A 19982-nucleotide genomic window follows, 5' to 3' on the forward strand; every position below is an offset into this window, starting at 1 on the left:
AGAATTTACTGCATCAAGACTCTGTGAAGTGATAAATCTCTGTGAGGTTCCAGTGGACAAAATTTTGTCCTCTCAGCCCATTTCTGCAGTCCTGAATTAAGAGAAGGAAGAACTAATCCGATTGTTTAACAGTTTCTCTGAATCTGGAAAGCTCAGAACCAGAATAGTAGAGCTAGAAGAGATTCTGACCAGTAGGAAAATAGAGCTCAGTGAGATTCCAAGTCTTGTTCAAGTTCATCCATTAAGTGTGGGGCAGATCCTGCAATAATTCAGTGTCTCAGAACTTTTGTCTAACACTCATATCAACAAATTATTTGTCTCTGGTACAACTTATGGACTCTAAGTATCCACTGACTAGTTGCTTTGTGTCAGCCGTATGCTAGGAAGATAGAGGAAAAGAATATAAAGTTCTGCTTCCTAAAGAATTTAAATCTTATGGGGAACACACATAACTTGAACATATGAAGTAAGTTTATAATGAGAAGATGAGTACTAAGGTGATATAGTGCTAAGAAATAGTAATTATAGTTAACATAGGTGAGTGCTCGTTCTAGCTAGGCACCATGGTAACTTCTTTTACATGTGTGTTAGTTTTCTAGCATTACTATAACAAATTCCCACACAATTAGTGCTTAAACAACCCAAATGTATTACTCGACGCTACTAGAGGTCAGAAGTCCAAAATGGATTTCACTGGGCTAGTCAAAGTCTTAGTAGGGCTGCACTCCTTTCCGGAAACTGTGGGGTAGAATCTGTGTCCTTGCATTTTCCACCTGCCAGCGCCCATGTGCATTCCTTCCCTTGTAACCCTCCTCCTCCATCTTCAAAGCCACTAACGTAGCACCGCGCTGACCCTGCTTCCAATACCACATTTCTTTCTGGAATTCTTCTCTTCCATCTCCTTCTTCCACCTTCAAGGACCCTTTGATTCCATTTCGACCGCTTGGTAATCAAGGATACTCTGTATGTAAGGGCGACTGATTGGCCACATTAATTCTATCGTCAGTTCTCCTTTGCCATGTTGCATAACACATTCACAGGTTCTGGGGACGAGGATATGGACATCTTTGGGGAGCTGGGGTTTTATTTTCTGTCTACCGTAATGTATAAACTCATTTAATCCTCACAACAGATTTATTTAACAGATGAGAACACTGAGGCACAGAGAGTTGATAGAACTTGCCCCAAATCACACAGCTAGTGAAGCAGGTAGTCTTCTTCCAAAAATATATTCTTTGCCCACTCTCTACTACATGGAAATAGGGGATTTAGTAAAGAGGGCTGTGTGTGGACTAAAGTAGTTGGGGCAGCTTCCCCCAGAAGGTTTGGGCCTTGAAGGATAGATGTTTTCTCTTTGTCCATCATCCATCCAACACTGTTGAGTATCTAGTATCTGTCAAGCTAAGTGCTGGGGAATCAAAACAAAGTAAGACATGGTTCCTGACCTCTAGGCAATGTTGCAGTTGCCTCCAAGAATGTCAGAGAAATCAACCAATAATGACACAAGAAGCCAGAAGTCTGTCCAAGACGATAAGCATACAGGAGAGAGGCTCTAACTCTACCCAACAACGAGCGGTGGGTTTCATTTTTCCCAACTGCCTTTCCAACCATATCTCCCAGTATGTGGTTTTTATGACTTATCCCAACCACTCTTGTCTCGGCTGCACAAAGAAGGCTTGTTATTCCTGCTTCTACTCTTGTCGTTTCCCAGTCCTGGTAGAGAGAGCCTCCCTCCACTTCTAGTGATTGAATTCTGCCCGTTAAAACTGGAGTTTCTGTACTTGTGTCAGTCTTCCTGAGTGGATGACTATTCATGTTCCCTGTGCTTAATGGTGCCTGGCACGCACAGGTCCTTAATGAATGTTGAATGAATAAATGGATGAGCACAGACCACCTCAGATCCCATGGAGATCTCATTTTCCTCCTAATTCCTGAGGGACTCATTTGGCTTCCTGTCTTGTTTGGTTTTCAGTTTCCTAAGTCTTTCTGTCCTATGTCACTCTCCACTTCTAAACTTTCTGTGCAAATACAGGGCTCACATCTTCTGAGTTGTGCTAGTAGGCACTCAAATAATTGTGAATTTTAAAATGATTAACTCTAGGCGCACTGAATAGCATTCTATTCAAGAGTAACCTTGCCTGAATGTCACCTCACAAGGTCCTGGAATGAAGTAAAGCTCATTTGACACAAAACACATGTTGAGACAGTCACTGTGATTGAACAGGCTGTTTACTGTCCACGGCACTGGGCTCCAGGGGAGGGCGGGGCTAAAATCCCGCCCGTGTGCCTCCCTCCCAACCTGGAGCAATGGAGATGCATGTGCACAGGGAAGCCCTGTCTTTCTCTAATGTTCACAGTGGTGCCCTCCCTTTGCTGAGATCTGGGTCCTTGACGCTCTATCCCTCACATACTGTATGAGTGAGTAGCAGAGGCGCTGCCTTTTGATGATTAAAAAACACCTTAAGATCTTTCTGTGTCCTTATGAAAGGTAACAGCTGCCTTTATGCTACACCAAGGTTTTTAGAATGCAATTCTTAGAAAAGGGGGCTTCAGTGGTTTTGACCAGTACTGTGTCCCTGGTACCAGTAAACATTCAATAAATACTTGTTGAATTAATGAATATGATGATGCAACAAAAATAACATTTTATTAACTTCGGCACAGAAAAATATTTTTTCCCAAATTCTAAAGGTATTATCTAGTGCTTGATTCAGTTTCTTCTGTAACATATATCCCCCCATGTGCCATGACTGAAGTTCATTTGTAAACAAGGAAAAAGCAATGGATCAATCCAACAACGAGTTATGAGAATGGAAACTATTATCAAGTTTTCAAGAGTTTTTTTCTCTTGTGCAAAATATGTCATTTATGGGTTTACCGAAAAGGGAAAGAGAAGAACATCAAAGAGGCATGGATTTCCACACCACTTCTTCTGTACACATGATATGTGAGTTTGGGCAAATCATCTGGGCTTCTGTGGCTCAGTTTCCTTATCTGTGTATTTGGAGTTTCACCATCTGCCTTTTGTCATCCACAGAGATGCTGCAGGGGGCAAATAGCGCAATGTATGTCACGGCTCTTTGCAAGATTGAAAGCCACTGACTGCTCAGTGTGGTATACCTCCCAGTGCATGCCAAGCCCTGCATTCTGCAGCGTGAAGGGGGCTGGGGAAGTGACTGAGGAACCCAGCCACCATCTCGGTGCTGTCAGACTCTCTCACTATTCCCATCTAAGCTTTGTCACCAGGAAATAACTGCATTTGCAAATCGTATAATTAAAAAATTAATTAAGGTGTTCAACAAGCCTATATTAATCACATAGCATTTTCTAGATCTACTGCTCTCTGCAGTGGGTGTTACAGAATGAATTACATATGATCCCTAGGTGATGATTCCATCAGCCCCTCTATTTTAAAGAAATTGTGACATGAGGACCCATCAAGGAGTCAAGATCTAGTTCTTACCCCTTCTCACCAGCTGTGTCATTTTACGTAAGGTACATGACCTCTCTAAACCTCCTTTTTCTGACCTAGAAAAGGGGAGTATACAGTACTCGTCCAACAAAGATTTTTGTTTGTTTGTTTTCCCCATAAAGAAAATGAGATAAAGTAGCTTTATAAACCTAGAGCAACATACAAATTACTCTAAGGCGAGGCTGCTTTTTATTATCCAAGGTCACAGAGCTCATTAAAGGGATCCTGGGAAAGTCCGCCGCCATAGACCCTGCTTTTCCTCCATGACCCCTGTGACCTTGAACAACCCAGGGAAGAGGTAATTGAACAGCAACTACTACTTTGGAAGAAAGAGAATCAAAATATTGAAGCTATTGACTCACCCTTAAGGCAGTAAACAGTGCTTTGGTCTCTGACCTTTTCGCATCCTGGGGCAGTCAATAACCTGGCCGCTCGCTGCAGCGCCTGCCACTGCTTCTGATTTGGGAGTACTTTAACCTTGAACTAAGCTCCAAGTAACCAAGGCAACAGGAAGTCAGCTTCTGCATCGGAGGAGGGGAATCCATAAATCAAGTCCCTAATGCAAACACGGTGTGCAGGTAGAGGTTTGAGGGGATAAGTGGTCTATGAGAAATTACCTTTGAAAATGAGTGACTGTCCCTTGATACACTACAGCACAGTTTCAAAGACTTTTTCAAAAACCTGTCCATAGAGGTCAACAGGTTATTAGCAGAATGTTTTCCTATAGGTTTAACTTTTAAACAATATTTCCTCTTGGCTCTGTCTTTTAGTTATGAACAGATGTTGGGTCCACATAGTTATTAGCATTGTTCTTTCCTCCCTTAAAAACGTCCTGGCCTCCAAACAGGGGAGCCTCGCTACAGTCTGTCCTGAGCTGGGGTTGACGGATGTTCCGAACTCAGGCGCCATGTGTGTTCTCCACATGGTCTGCTGTCTGAGGTTGAGAAGTGACCCCAGGTGACATCAAAGCTATGCTCACCTTTACTCAGGTCTCAGGGTTAGTTGAAGGAACACATCTCAGTGGTCTAGTCAGCACAACATGAAATCCGGGTTTCTTTTTGGGGGACCTCAAGCTTCACACCTCTCACTCCCATGGAGAGAGGGAAGCCAGGCCCATGCTGAGAGGAAAGGTTCCAAATGTCCCAGCACTCCACCCTCATCCCACATCTCCGAGAACTTGGTTCTGAACTGTTCCATGCATGTCCAGTCATTTGGGCCCCTCTCTGTGGAGCATCGGCTCCCACCTGGAATGAAGGGGAAGGAAGACTTCCAGTGGCCAGGCTGCCAATGCTCTCTCCTCGGAGGGGTCACCCATCCCAGTACCCCAAGCCCTCGGCCCTCAGGCAGATTTGGGGGATTCCAAATGCTATTAGATCAGGATTTGTTGAAAGCTGATCTAATATACTTGCTCATGTATGCTGTTTCTGGGATTTTTTCCATAATCCTTTCAAAACCCAAAAATGTCTGAGAAAACGTCAGGGCTCTTTTTTTCTTTTTTCCTAATTGCTTTTCAAATTCATTGGATGGCAACTAACAAACAGTACCATAATCTAGAAAATCCTAAATTATCGAGGGTTTTCAAGACAGCTAAATAGTGACAATTTGAATTATAGAGTTTTTAAGTGTCATTTTATTACTTTTAACATAAACACTTGAGTAGCAAAGTATGCCCAATAGAGGTATGATCGAATGAACTTTAATGAAATGACGTGGACTGAGACTAATTTGGATTGTGAACATTTGCATGAAAATGGGTACAAGGAAAATGACTTGAAATCAGTTTGTTCCCAAGTGAGAGTTAAATATCCCCCTGCTAATCCTGTGTGTGGCTTGTTCCCTGAACCTCTCGTAATTTTCACAAAAAATCACCTGCCCAGCCTGTGCCACAGGTACAAAGATGACAGTGGGTTTTCCCGGAGGAGCTGTTACCCAACAGAACTCTGAGACCGCTTGGACTTCCAAAGGTGCGCATGGAAGACACACCTGCTTCCATTGAACGGGAGCGAGGCCGCAGTGGCACAAAGTACAGAACTGGGGGACTTTCGTCAGACCCCGGACTGCTGTCCCCGGTCAAGATTGGTAGCAGTCAGTTGTTCAAGCATAGCATTCTATCCCAAAGCCTGTGCTCTGGTAGAATTCTACATCTCCCCCCCTCCAAAGTCTGTTTATTTCCTCAAAGGAAACAAAATGTAGTACGTTTGTGGCATTAAAAATATTAACAGTGGGGCGCTTGGGTGGCTTAGTCGGTTAATTGTCTGCCTTCTGCTCGGGTCATGATCTCAGGGTCCTGTGATCGAGCCTTGCATCGGGCTCCCTGCTCATCGGGGAGTCTGCTTCTCTCTCTGCCTCTGCCTGTCACTCCCCCTGCTTGTGCTTTCTTTCTCTATCAAATAAATAAAGTCTAATCAATAAATAATAAAATAAAATATTAACAATAAGGAAAGCTAGCGTGGAAAAATAAAAACTCCCTTTCCCACCAAACTTCCCTGTGCTCTCCTTCCTGAGAATAACCACTGTTAACTGTTCAGATTGATCTCCCTGTGGGTGGTTCTGTTACATGTATTATATATACGTGTGCACCTAGCCCATCCCTGACACCCCTGCATATTTCACAAATGGGCATCCTGTCCACGTTCACCGCCCTTCCTGGTTTCCTGATGGTCATGCCCTGCAATCTTTCTGTCACAGAATTTGATGTCTGTCTACCTCCACTATCGAAATGCTATGAAATACAAAATCCTAAGAAGTAGAAATGGCATTGTTATTCACAGCACTGGGGGGAGTTTCAGAGGGTGGGATGGAGAGTAGGAGGAAGGTAGTAGTAGGTCAATGAAAATGTCAACATGACTTTTCTTCCTTAGATGCTTACAGGTGCTTTTTTCCAGGTGTGAGGCTAGGGCCTGTGCACCCTCGATGTGAACGATGCTGTCGGCCGACCAGGGTGGTGGACAGGGGTTAGAAGATGACCAGCTGGGCCGGGCTGATCCGTGGGTCCTGGATTTAGCATCTGGCTACTTGCAGCCCTGACATTAGGGCTGTGTGAGTTTACTTAGTTATTTCTTAACCTCTAAGAAATGTGTTTTCCTCATCTGTAAAATTAAGAAACTGCTAACTTCTGCACTACACGCTTCAGGGGGCTGCTATTGCCCCCCCCCACACCAGACTGGTTTCACTTGGCAGCAACGTAACGTTACTCGGGGAGAGGACTGAATCACCCACAGGGTTGCAAAAAGAAGGGTCAAGAGCTATTGGGATAAAGCCCCTTTTGTTGTTGCTGTCAGTGGCAGGTAGCCTAGAAGCGAAGAAATACTGTCCGGATGAGCATCTGATGTGGATTCAGACACTCCCAGCCTCTGGACTTAGGCTTGGATGAGTTGGAGAGGCACTTTCCTGCAGCTGGGGGTGCAGAAGGGCCCCAGAAATCCTCGGTCGGGTCAGGGAAGAGAACGGAGTCTTTGCCAGCTGCTTTCTATTGCCCTGAGGAAGCAGCAGGCTGCAGCACTGACCGTGGTGATGGTAAGGGTAATAGGCACAGGAAACACTTACTCTATCATGGACGGTGTGTCAGGCACTGCTCTGAGCACTTTACGTTGATTGCCTCCAGGATCCTCCCAGCCACCCTGGGAGCTTATACTGTTCCAGCCCATTTGTACAGCTAAGGAATCTCAAAGCTTGGAGAGGGGAAGCAACTTGCTTATGATCATGCAGCTAAAAAATAAGAGAGCCTGGATTTGAACCTAGGAAGCAAGGTTCCAGAATAGCTCTATAATTTGTTATAAAGTAAATGTCAGGCCCTGTAGGCACTTCACAGGAGGTGCTTTTCAGCATCACAAAGGCATGACTTAACAATGCTTATTAGGACCAGAGGCTGAAAAGCCCCCAAATCAAGTTCTGCTTGGCCACAGGGACTGCCATCACACATCAGCCCCCACAGTGCATCTTCTGCTCCAGCAGACTGGCCTCTAGTCTGCAGCATCTTCGTTCCCCACCCAGAGCTTAGTGTGTGCTCTTCTGGGCACCGACAATGCCTCTTCCTCTTGCTTGCTGCTTTAGCATAAGCTCTGGAAAACCTCCCCTCCCTTCTCCCCACACTAATCTCCCTAGCTCTCCCCAGCCCTCCCCAAGCACCTCGAATGTGAATGGCTGAAGAACACACCAGCCCTCCCTTATGTGTCACCCGATTTTTCCTTCTCCTTTCGTGTCCCCAGCTAGATGAGATAAGAAGCTAGGGTGGGGTCCCCTTCTCCCCCTCATGCTGCACACAGCACAGCCTCTGTCAGGATGGGCTTCTTGACCCATAGAAGGCACAGGGTACCTGCTGGCCTCTCCTGCTTTGTCGGGCCCATGCCCCTGCTTCCGTGCAGCCGAACGGACTGTTGTCACCACTGATCTCAGCCACAAAACCAGAACGAGCCATGCTGCTAATATTTTTTTTTCTTTAAATGTTCTAAAATTTCATTCTTGTTCTACCAAAAGGAGGTCAGGTGAATTCACAATTTTCTCAGCTCGCTTTCAAGTTTTCTGTTGTCTGTTTTCCTGTTCCTTTTAAGTAACTGAAAGCTTTGGGGTTATTCTTTTGTAGGGATGCCAAGTCCCCACCTCAAAGTGGACCAAACGGCAGCACACGGTAAGAGCGAGGGCTCCGCGTCCAGCATGATGACCAGGAAGAAGCCAGCCGCGGTTGACAGCGTGGCAATGCCCCCGAGCCCAGTGTTATCGCTCCTTGCTGCGTCTGCAGCCACGTCTGATGCAGGTGAGCGCTACCGGAGGCTCTGGGCTGACTCCCTGGAAGGTGGGCACGGAGAAGGCCCACAGGGAATGCGCTGGGGAATGGAGGGGGAATGCAGGTGCTCCGCTTTGCCAACCTCCCATGGACGCTGAGCATGTTCCCGCACTGGGCTTTCAAGTGGGAGGAAAGCAAGGAGATCAGCTCACCACCTGGGGGCAAAGGCCTGGGAGTAGCAACTGAATGATAACAGTGTTAATGGTTTTTTATCAAGTCTTAGTAATTATTAATCTCTGCATCAGGGGCCATATCTGTGTTATCTCATGTGACTCATCCACGAGGTCTGTGAGGTAAATACTTATGCCCTCAGTTCAGAAGAGGAGGCCTGGAGTCAAAAACTCACCCCAGGAACCTGTGGATGGTCAGGATGCCAACATAGGTCCAGTACCCATGCTCTCGACCACTGCATTCGATTAGCTCCCTTGCTCACTGGGGGTGGGAGACAGTAATCAGAGTTTCTCAGAGGCCTTGATTCATTCTACCCCATGATGTCATGAATTCCTCAATAGTCACCAGACTCCTCACCGGAAGTCAGTAAAATAGAAACTCCTTATTCACACGTCCCAGATGCTCTGCCTTCCTCTGCTCCCCACATAACTTCCCACCAGTGCCTGCACCAGTCCCCACTTGGCCATGTTTATCCCTCCTGCCAAGAAGGCAGGCCTTGTACTTGGCTTAACACCTTTCTTTGAGGACAGCCTTCCTCAACTTCTGTCTACATCCCACTGACCCTGAAGGCCCAGCCTCCCCCATGCAGCTCCCGGTGTCTCTACCACGTGTTCAGAGACTACAGAAGAACTGTCTTCCACTCACTTCTTCCCCTTCACAACGAAATAGTACATACCTGAGAGGTGGAATCATGGTTGAGGTTCTTGCTGTCTTCATGGCATACAGAACGAGGGCACATGGGGAATTAATGCACTGGCGACTGTCTGGCATACTGTAGTATTTAGAAATGCCTATTAGAATTAGAAGCCCCGGAAGAGACTCAATTGTTGATATTCACTCTAAACTCATATTCTCAGTGAGTAGTTGCTTTGAACAAAGAGCTCAACTTGTCTTTATCCCTACCTCCTTCATGGAAATTACTGGTAATTAGAAAATGTGCCCGATCGAAAAAAACAGAAGGAAATATTTGGAGTGACATTTCCCAAATCGAGTTCTGCAAAATATTAGTAGGTGTCTGTGATAAAACATATTTTCATAGTTAAGTGGGTCTAGGGAATGCTGCTTTATACCTGCTTCCTTTCCATAGAGCTTTCCAGAGCCTTTAATTGACCAGTGTATGCACTTGATGCTCCAGGAAGAGAGACATAGAATTTTACAATCTTATCTGACCAAAGAACCCATTTTTCTGGCAAGAGCTCTTAACATCTCTTGGAAATGCCATTCTCCTCAGCCATTTGGGAAATCTTGCTTAGAAGGAATGGGATAGTCTCTCAGATAGGACCGTGCCTCTACCCATCGTTCACCTGCTAGGTGTGAAGTGGAACTTCTTGGTGGAAATGCCAGGTAAATGATGCCTGCAAGCAGAACAGGAAGAAGTCAGAGGGAAAGTCGTAGGTGGGTGAGGAAGAAGCTACCCTGAAACTTGACAAACGGGAGCACATTTATGGCAGAGCGTCCCGGCGGAGGGAGCTATGTGGACAGAGTCCTGGGTGTGGGAGCTGGTGCCAAGCCTGGAACTCTGAGAAGCCATCCGTTGGCTGGAGTGAAAGATTCGGTTTGGAGTCTGCACTATCCACTCCCATAATTACTTATGCAACCTTGTTGGGTAAGCTCTGGAGACCTCCCTTTATGGATTTAGAAATTAGCCTGTATATTTCTGCTTCTGCTTGCCAAGCCCAGATATTTCCCAGGGGCAAAAGACGGGTGGTCCCCCCATTTTCCTCCCCTCAGCTCTTTCCCTTCAGAGTGAGAGAATGCGTTCTCAGGACCCCATGCTTTCACGGGCTCGCCTCCTCTATTTGCGTTCAGTCATTTACAAATATGCCAAACAGGCGTAGGAACAGGTGGGTATTAAACTTTTAAACCTGCCTCTCTGGTAATCAGAGCTGAGCCAAAGCTCTCCTGTTTCAGGATGCAGGAATGGGCTGTTTATTTTTGGCAGTGCTAAAATGAAACCCTCAGGAGAATTTCACAGATTTGGTCCATTTCCGGGTCTCAGGCCTCTAAGCAGAACTTTGGGGAGAAAACAAGCCAGAGATCTCCCCAGGTGCTGGAGGCCAGACCTACCCGAGATTCCACTCCTCATAGATAAATGGCTTCCCACAAACCTGACAGAGTTAGGGTCACACAGTCTGGGCTCGTGTCCAACGCCCCGTTTCACACGCTATGCACACGTGATTGCTCCCGAGATTCAGAGATCTGCCTGAGGTCACCCAATTGGATCAGAAACCAAACGTCTTGATTTACTGCCTGATTTCCGGTGGATTCTCCCTTCCGTCATAGGCCCAGCATTAGCAAAGTCAGATTTCTTTCTCTCTAATTATGGGCTCCTACTTCTTTTAGGGAATAGTGAGGGAAACTCCTCATTTGGAAAGTTAACCACAGGCAAGCACACAGTAGAAAGTTAACAAATAGTATCTTGGTTTGATTTCATTCAGTTGTGTGCTTGTGCATTAGTCATATATATTTCTGCTGAGACAATTCACTTCCTTTTTATTTTCTTTAGGGTCCCTTTTTCATCTTTCACTATAAGCAAGGTAATTTAGAAGTACTTCTGGCCTGTTTCCAGTAGGTCATCATTTTTACAGAGTGGTTTTGAAGACCGAGACAAGTGCAGAGGGGGGAAAAAAGAAAAGAGAGTAAACCTAAGTGTCTTCGAAAGCAAAATTAATTTTAAAAATCATGTATTAAGATACAAAGTATACTGAAGGAATTCAATTAATTAGAAATTCTTTTCCTTTTAAAGTAATGAATGCTAACATATCTAGTAGGGCCCCTGACACGTAGGAGATGCTCAGTAAGTAATCACGGAGTGAACTGGTGAGACAGCAGCCGTGTGCTCATACAGCACTAGACACGGAGACAGACATCGAGAAAAACGTGCTCCACCTTGGAAGTTAACAATCAAATGGAAAACATTTGACGGACATGTGGTAGGCTGTTGGTAAATACTTGCCAAATAATTAATCAGTCTAGAATCCTAACAGTGTTTTTTCAAATAGGTGATCGTTGGTTAAAAAAAACAAAAACCACCCATCTTATTTTATAAACACCATAACATGGGAGAAATGGACGTGGGTCACAGGTTTAAAAACATGTCTTTTCTAGCTCATGTGTGTGTGGGGGGGTGTGGATGGGGTGTGTGTGTGTGTGTGTGTTTTGTTTAAGGCAATTGTTTAGCCTCTTGGAGTCTGGGAAGCATGCTGATTATAAAGTTATTGATTTGGAGGAAGAGTAAGAAGAGGAGCTGCAGGAGAGGGAGGCCAGACGGAGAACATGTCAGTTTGTGAGCTACTGGGAGGGAGGGATGGCCGTGGCTGCCACCAGAGCGCAAGCAGGTCAGCCTTCGGGATCAAACCGCTCAATGGCTATCGACCAGCCGCGGTCCCCGGCCGCCGCGCAGGGTCTGATTCGAGGGAGCGCTGCGTCATCATTGTGAGTAATTAGGGCTAATGCAGTAAAGGCTTCGATAAAGTTTGTTCAAAGTGATGCATAATTTGAAATAACTTCTATTGCGCTGTCCCCATCGTGATTTAATAACCATATCAGATAATCCATAGCTGAATAAGTCAGGCTAATTTTTCTGCTCTCCTACATATTGACCTAACTTCTCCGGAAGGTCATGCAACATGGAGAGAATTTGTGATTTCACTACTAAAACGTCCCCCCACCTTTGTATTTCAGATGAGACTACATTAGTAAGTAGATTAAAAATTCTGTAGGAACTCAGTAAAATGCCAGGAAAACAAAATCTCTTTGGTTCTGCATCTGAAAGTCTAGTTGGAACACACACACACACACACACACACACACACACACACACCCAGTATCCTTTCATTTCAAATCCAAGGAGAAAAAAGGACATATATCAGGGTTGCTATCACTGCTCCAATCTCAACTGCTCCAGGTGTGACCCCAGCTCGACGGGAGGCAGGTGGGCACAGCTCATGGTTTCTGTCTGTTTCATATCAGGGCTAATCCATTATTCTCTAAAACTATATGATCAGCCTTGTTTAAAACTACCAGAGCCTGTGAGTAAGTTGAAATATTGGGTGGAAGGATGGGTAAAATAGGTGAGGGGGATGAAGGAGGGCACCTGCTGTGATGTGCACGGGGTGATGTACGGAAGTGTTGAATTGCTACATTGCACACCTGAAACTCATATTACACTGTATATTAGCTCACTGGAATTTAAATAAAAACTTAAAAAATAGTAATTAAAAAAAGCAAAGTACAAAATAAAGGACAAAAAATAAATAAAAAATAATAAAAAAGCAAAGTACAAAACAAAGGACAAAAAATAAATAAGTTTCACAAGTATATTAAATGCTTAGACATTTTGCTTCTGAAGGCAGAGACTAATAATTAACCAAACTATCAGGTATATGTCAGCCGTCAGAACTAACATATACCTGTAATCAAGATGCAAAACCTTAAGCTTGAAAAATTACCTTCACAAATAAAAAAATACATTCTTAATTCTAATGGAATTAGAAGGAAATCCAGTATTCTAGTAGCTGGAGCAAAATAATCATGAAAATTGCTTCTGGCCCCCAAATTCTAACATGCCTGATATTTTGATTAACCAACTGCCATCCATGGAGAGGGGCCCAGAATAATGAAATCATATTCAGGTGCAAAAAGCAATGAATACTATTGCAATAAGAATTGTAATAAAATTATTTATTTTATTTGCTTTGTGCCTATGTGGAATCATCATCTGAGGCTCTCAACCACAATAGCATATCAATTCAGCCAAAAGTCTTGTCTTTCAAACTAAAATAGAGCAAATAAATATACAAGTTAGTAGGATTTGAAACATCCAAGGGCTATAATAGTATACAAATCGAAGAAATCTTCAAATTATAAAATAAATTCCTGCAAGGCCAGATTAATCACTTAAAATATACAGTGGAAAACCTTCAGAAAAGACCTAGAGCAAATAAAGCTTTATTTTATTTTTAAAGATTTTATTTATTTATTTGAGAGCAAGAGAGAGACAGCACAAGCAGGGTGAGGGGTAGGGAAAAAGCAGGCTCCCTGCTGAGCAGGAAGCCCAATTCGGGGCTTGATCCCAGGATCCTGGGATCATGACCTGAGCTGAAGGCAAATGCTTAACTGACTGAGCCACCCAGGTGCTCCCTAAAGCTTTATTTTAAAAAGGAATTATTCAGCTTGCCTGAAAAATGCTGCCTATGGACCCACGTGGAAGCAGCACAGAAAGACTGTGTTTGCCTAGAGAGCTCTCCTGAATGTGGGGCTTAAGAAAAGCCCCCCTCTTCTTGACTTTGTGCCATGAGGAGACCCAGTAGGGTTGGAAGCTTTTGTGCTTCCCTGAAAATCCCATCACAGCAAAGGCCCTCTGAAAAAACTCCAAAAATTATTTTTATTTTTGACCCAAAAGGAGAAAGTAAGCTCTTTTCTGATTTCATACGGACATCCTGGAGCAGCTGAGCGGTCCCCATGGCCACAGCTATAAACACCCCAGAGAAGCACCAGACACTCCAAAATCTAGCCCCTGCCTTCTGCTCTGGCCACATCTCCTTAGAAATGTTAACCAGCACCAAACTCCTTTGGAATTCCGCAGAGCATAATTTTCAAAAAAAACCTAAAAACTCATGTCAAAAATTCAGTTCTTTAGCAAGGATCCAACTTGGTGATAAAGCTGATTCAAAGAAGAATTAGAGGGACAGGACATTACAGGAACGTAAGCATTGGAGAAAGAACATCAAGCGAGATTGCTCAGTTAATGTCCTAATAGGCAATAAAACCATAACCTCCGGGCTTATCTTTCCTACCAGTCAGAAATCATTTGCATATTTTCTGAGTAAAAATCTTCAAGTTAACATATTAGCCGGCAGAGTCTGGGCCTGTAATCAGTAGTGGGTAGCAAATCCAACAAAGGTACATTTCCCTGGATAGTTAATCCTGGGGCAGCCCTGTAAAACGATGACTTTAGGAATCCAGAAAGCCATGAGCTCTTCCATTTGCCTTGTTCCTAAGTTTTGGCCCATGTTTCTTCACACCACACCGGGCCACGCACTGCTCTACTTGAATGCATGTGTTCTTGCTTCAGATCATCTACACTGACATCTCAGTCCTGCACTGAGCCGCTGGCTGATCTCGGTCCTCAGTGCTCACACCTGTAAAAGGGTGGAAAGCATACTACCTAGGGTAGAGGATCGTGGTGAGGACTAAATGAGATTGTCCTTACGAAAGTCTTAGCAGAGTGCCTGGCACATAGCAAGAGGTTAGCAAATGAGCACTGTTGTAAATACTGCCATGTTTGCTATTACTGTTGCCATCATCTGTTTTCCATGCTGGAATGTTCCTCTCTCCCTCACCCACCCTTCAAGCCATGTAGATGGCTAATTCATGATTATCCTTCAAGGCTTGGCATGGTGCCTTCAACTCTAAGAAGCCTTCCCTCATAGCCACTTGGAGAACCACCCTTGGCCAAGTTGGATGCCACATCCCCTGTCCTCCAGGGCTCCCTATCATAAGCCCATTGATGATTGATCCCTACATTTAATATCGTGTCTGTGCTCATGCCTGTGTCCCACACTGGACCGTCCCCTCCCCTATTGTCAGATCTTATTCAACTTTAAAACCCCAGTACCTGGCCCCCAGGTGGGCAAACAATAGATAGTCATTGAATATTAGACAAAATGAGTAACAACTGTTTGCTGCGTAAAACCATCTGGTGCATGAAAACACATACTCTAGTGTTGTATTCGTTCAAGTTGAGAGGCAATGATTTGCCTTTATTTTCCACATCGGTACCAGAAAGAGCAGACCATCCTAAGAATGTTCGGCAGAAGCAGCTACCTGAAAGGGACCTCTGGGTCCTCCGGAATCTTGTGTTCGGTCATGGCAGACCAGCTCCTGGCTAATCCACCAGGACATTCTCGGGGGAAGATTGTTTTCAAGGTAAAGAGTCAGCCTGTCTGGTACCGTGTGTGCAGGACAAGAGCGTGTGCTTCTTCAGAGAAGAGAAGGAGGAGCCTGTCCCCAGGTCTCCCCTCACTCGGCTCTTCTGTGATATTTGGGGGATGAGCCACTCAATGGAAAGCTAGGCTGCAATTTAATTATTTTGTATATAAGAGTCTTGCATTGTTCCCAGGGTATTGGTTTCCCAAGAGCAGCAATCATATTTCCTATTTCGGTTTTATCCCCTTTGACGAGTATCGAGTCTCTCATAATTTCCCAGAACCTTGTGTTACACGGGGCGAAAATAAGAGAAGCAAAAGCCAGGCTATTAAGCAACCTGTAATCACATTGGGGTGTCAAGAACCTGGCACAGTGCTGGGTGCGTAGTAAATACTCAATAAACATGTCTGGACTCGGTTTGACTTTTTTTTTTTTCCTCCAGAGTTGAGATTTTAGGAAAGACAGAAGGTGTAATAACAGGTTTGAAAGTGCTGTGTCTGTGAGGAATTTAACTCAATTTATCTTCTCCGAATGCTTCATACAGATTATGCTCCCAACCACCTCTTGCCACAGTCAGACCCTCTTAAAAATAGAGTAATGATAATAATACATTTTATCTTCTTCCCAGTGATGGTATCATCCCCACCTCCACTGAAGCCCAGTGGGAGGTTTGGCTGGGAGGCATCTTGCGCAGGGGGAGTCAGGTGCGATTATTGTAATGAGGGCTCCACGCTCAGCGAAATGTGGGAAAGAAAACCTCCCAGACGTGAAGCGATTTCTATTAAGATACTCATTTTTATATCAAATATTCAAGCTCCTCTTTATAAATCGGAGAGAATGAAAAGAAACTCTTCGAGGGGGCGATTTTATGTGGCCAGGAACGAAAGGGCACAAATATTTTATGATCAGTTTTGAGATGAAAGTGGTGTGTCTGCCTCATTCATTGGCTCTTTCCGTTTCCATGGGTCTAATTAGATTGTTGGTTTAACGGTGGCGAGATAATTTAGTGGCCACTGAAAGCAACTGTGTGCATGAGAAGGGGGGACCGTGCTTTGGGTTTCCTGTAATTAATGGAGAGTTTTTGAAAAACTTCTTGGTTCCAGTGAAGTTGGCATACTGTGCCCAGCTGTTGAGAAAGGAGGTAAGGTCTTTCCTGCTCATTGCTGTGGAAATGGCCTCAGGCAATGTGTGTAATGACTGTCATTAAGAATGATCTGTAGTGGTCCAGGCAGGCTGTAGTCAGTCTACGACAGACAAGAGACAGAGAGAGGGGTAGGGAGAAAGGAGGCAGTGGAGAAAGCAGACTAAGGATTATGAGACAGACGTGACAGAGAGACAGACCCGGCTATCACTCACTGGACAGCCCTCTCCGTTCTACCTCTGGGAGCCACTGGATTAATCCCACAGCATCCTCCCAGGGCATCTCCTTCTCTTCTTGCTTAAACTGGGGTCGACCAGACAAGACCCGGTTAGACCAGCCTCAAAGGGCCCTCTGCCAACCCCTTCGTAGCAGACGGAGATGAAGAAACTGAGCCCAGAGAGATGAACTGAAGTATAAATCTTACCTGAGGGAGAATTAGGAAATCTGGACTCTTTCTGGCCACCACACGGATTTATAGTTGGAAGTGGATTTGGAATTCAAGGGCCAGGGTTATTGACAGCCTTGTGGGACTTACTCATCCATTCCCTCAGGTAATTGGCTGAGTCTTTCTGAGACTTCTGAGTCTCAGTTTCCCCATCACTGAAATGGGAAAAGTAATTTCTGCCTTTCAGGCAGTGGTGAGAAAGAAATAGCAGATGAATACTCCAATCACGTATTCAAAACAATATATCACTGTGTCATGGCCCCTCTCATGTCAAGAATGAAGTCATGCCGTGTCATGATTTAATCATGTTAAGTCATAATTTAGTCATGTTATGACTCAGATCATAACCTCCATTAACTATGTTTGGAAATTTTATCCTCACTCTCTATTCCAAATACTCCTATCTCAGAGCACAGTCGAAGCTCCTCCCTACCCGTGAGGGTATTAAATGCTCTATCGAGTTCATCTTACTGGAACTTCTATAAGGCTTTGTTACAATTGTCAAATAATTTTTAAGTACCTGCCACGCTGATACATACAAGTGTAAGATCGGCTCCTGCCCTGGGGAACTGCCATGCTGTTTGGAAAGGCCTGAGTCCCAAACCTGAGATGACCAAATAACATTAACAAGTGAATGAAGTGAAGAACAGTCTCAGATGCTAACAGAGATATCACTGAGCAATGGATGAGTTATCGATTTCCAACCCAGTGGTACTCAGGAGCTCGAGGGACATGGTAAAATGATCCAGGAAGAGAAGAGCTGAAAGCGCTTTCTGGGGATGGATTGAATTAAATACGCAGACAAGCAACAGGGGCAGATTTACGGCATCTCTGAGCTCGGAGCGTATGTGGAGATGATGACCAGTGAGGCTGGAAGAGAGGTTAGGCGTCGGAATATGGGGTACCCGAAATTCTAGAATGAGGCACAGTGACCCTGGTGAAAGGCAGTGATGGCAAACAGCAGCCATGAGTCGATAGCTACCTGCAGTCGTGCTTCAACTGGCCTACAGGGGGTTATACATTCTTAAAAAAATTAATGTGTCAACATCAGAAGACTTACCTAATAATCAGGAGTTTTGGCTTTTTGAAACTCAGACGACCTGATGACTTTGGGCTCAGATTCCTGGCATCAGTCGACCGATACAGAATAACATCCACCCCATTAAATGGACTATATTCTCTTTTGTTTTTAAACCCCCCCCCCACCATCTTCCTTCAGGGTCCTGACCAACTTCACTCATTATACTGGCAGCCTGGCCCCCTAGAGGAAGCCATCAAAGGCATTCGGACTGGACAGAGTAAGAGGATGGAAACGACGTGCAGGGACGCTTAATCTAGCAGAAGTAGCATGAGTGGTCCATAGTAACATCTTGTGTTATTTAACTATGGAATTCGGAGGTTGGAAGAGGCCTTTGAGATTGTGAAATTGAGAGAATTTGGCACTCTGATGCAGTCAATAGTAGAAAAGTAACAGGGAAACCCAAGCTTTCTTACTCTCTCTAGCTCCTCGTCATCTTTGCTTCCTTAAGGAAATATGGTACAAAACTGTCTTTGAAATAAGGCAGCCCTTGCTTGAATCCTGAGTGCATACTTCTAAGATGTGTGCCCTTGGAAAAACCATTCAGCCTCCAAAGTTCCTGTTCTCATCTCTGTACAACTGGGGTAGTAATGTCCTCACGCGGTTGCAATCACAATTAAATAAGGAAATGTGAAATGCTGCAGCCCACTATGGGTGCTCCAAAAATGATCATTTCTTCCCCTTTCCCTTAGTCTCATATGACAGCAGGAATGCTGCTTGGTATAGTCTCACCTGGAGTGTCTATGGTGTGATACGAAGTAGGTGTTACCAAAGGAAATGACCAAAAACCCAGCACACTCCGCCCCTAGCAAAGAATGAAAGTCCTTGTTCTCCGCTCCCCACCCCCACAAAGGACTCCTAAAATGTGACATCTGTTACTTAAATGTCCTTTGTAATTCACTCTGTTTGTTTTACGAGATCTGCTTTTGAAAGGAGCACAAGGAGGGAACTAGGCGCCTCCCCCTCTCAGATTTCCACCTGTTGAATCCTCTTCCCCAGCAATTGTTACATGTCCCCTTGATACCTCGTTCAGCTAAGGGAGACCAGATAACCTTCTTGCAATAATGAGGACATACACATTTCTGTTACCAATGAGCAGTTTCAAAAGACAAAGAGAAGGTACTAATGGAGGGAATTTCAACTGTTCATTGATCCCAGTGATGTCTGAACACCCTGTGTGGCCTGAACCCAGGGCTTGCCCCATAAAGATGACAGAGCTCAGAACAAAAGAGAGTAAGCCTCATATTACCTTTCAATTCAGTGGGGGAGGGAGGCCAGCCTCCTGCTGCGTTCCTGGGTGGCTAGGGATAGTTTCAATGCTCAAAGACACTCCTCCAAGGAATTTTCCTGCCCTCCAATACCTGAAGGTATCTTGAGAGGGCTTTCCTTATTCTGAAATCCAGGTTTATTAGTGCTCAAATAGCCACAGTCCTGGTCTTTGTCTCATGCGTGATGCCAGAGTTAAGTGATTTGGGCTTTACATATGGAAAGTTCATTTTGTTGTGTAATTAATGGGAAGCAGACTTTGGGAAGCTGATGATCCAGGCCCTTATTTATATGAGAGCATATGTCTATGTTTTGTTTATGACTCACTCTCTTACTCCACGCATTGTAACTTGGGTTTGTTTACACTAACTTTTCCTAGAATCCAAGCCACATGGTATATGAGCCAATAATTTATGGTCTCTAAAAGGGAAAGATGATGAATGAGCTTCTTCCTCTTAAATTGTCAAATCTTAAACTGAGGAAGAAGTATTTGCTGCCTTGAGTCTGTCCAAGCTTGTATTTGGGGGGGAAAAAAGGTAATGTGAAAACTTAAAAAAAAAAAAAAAAAAAAAAAAAAAAAAACCTACTGGCATAGCGCTCGAACTTGAATGTATAGATATTTGCCAAGAAAACATATGACCACTCCCCCACAATATACCATGTAGTTCTGATCCAAATGTTCAGCAATGAAAAGAC

At 44.5% G+C, this 19982-nt stretch overlaps 1 protein-coding gene across 1 annotated transcript in view; it reads left to right on the forward strand.

The window, feature by feature from the left end:
* Positions 1-19982, forward strand: part of SETBP1 (SET binding protein 1) — a 373273-nt gene that overhangs the window by 336844 nt on the left and 16447 nt on the right. The window contains 1 exon segment of the mRNA XM_034643398.1: positions 8055-8225. Within this exon segment, the coding sequence (XP_034499289.1) occupies positions 8055-8225 (171 nt within the window).

The sequence above is a fragment of the Ailuropoda melanoleuca genome, chromosome 14, assembly GCF_002007445.2.
Source record: "Ailuropoda melanoleuca isolate Jingjing chromosome 14, ASM200744v2, whole genome shotgun sequence".
In the NCBI taxonomy this organism is placed as follows: Eukaryota; Metazoa; Chordata; class Mammalia; order Carnivora; family Ursidae; genus Ailuropoda; species Ailuropoda melanoleuca.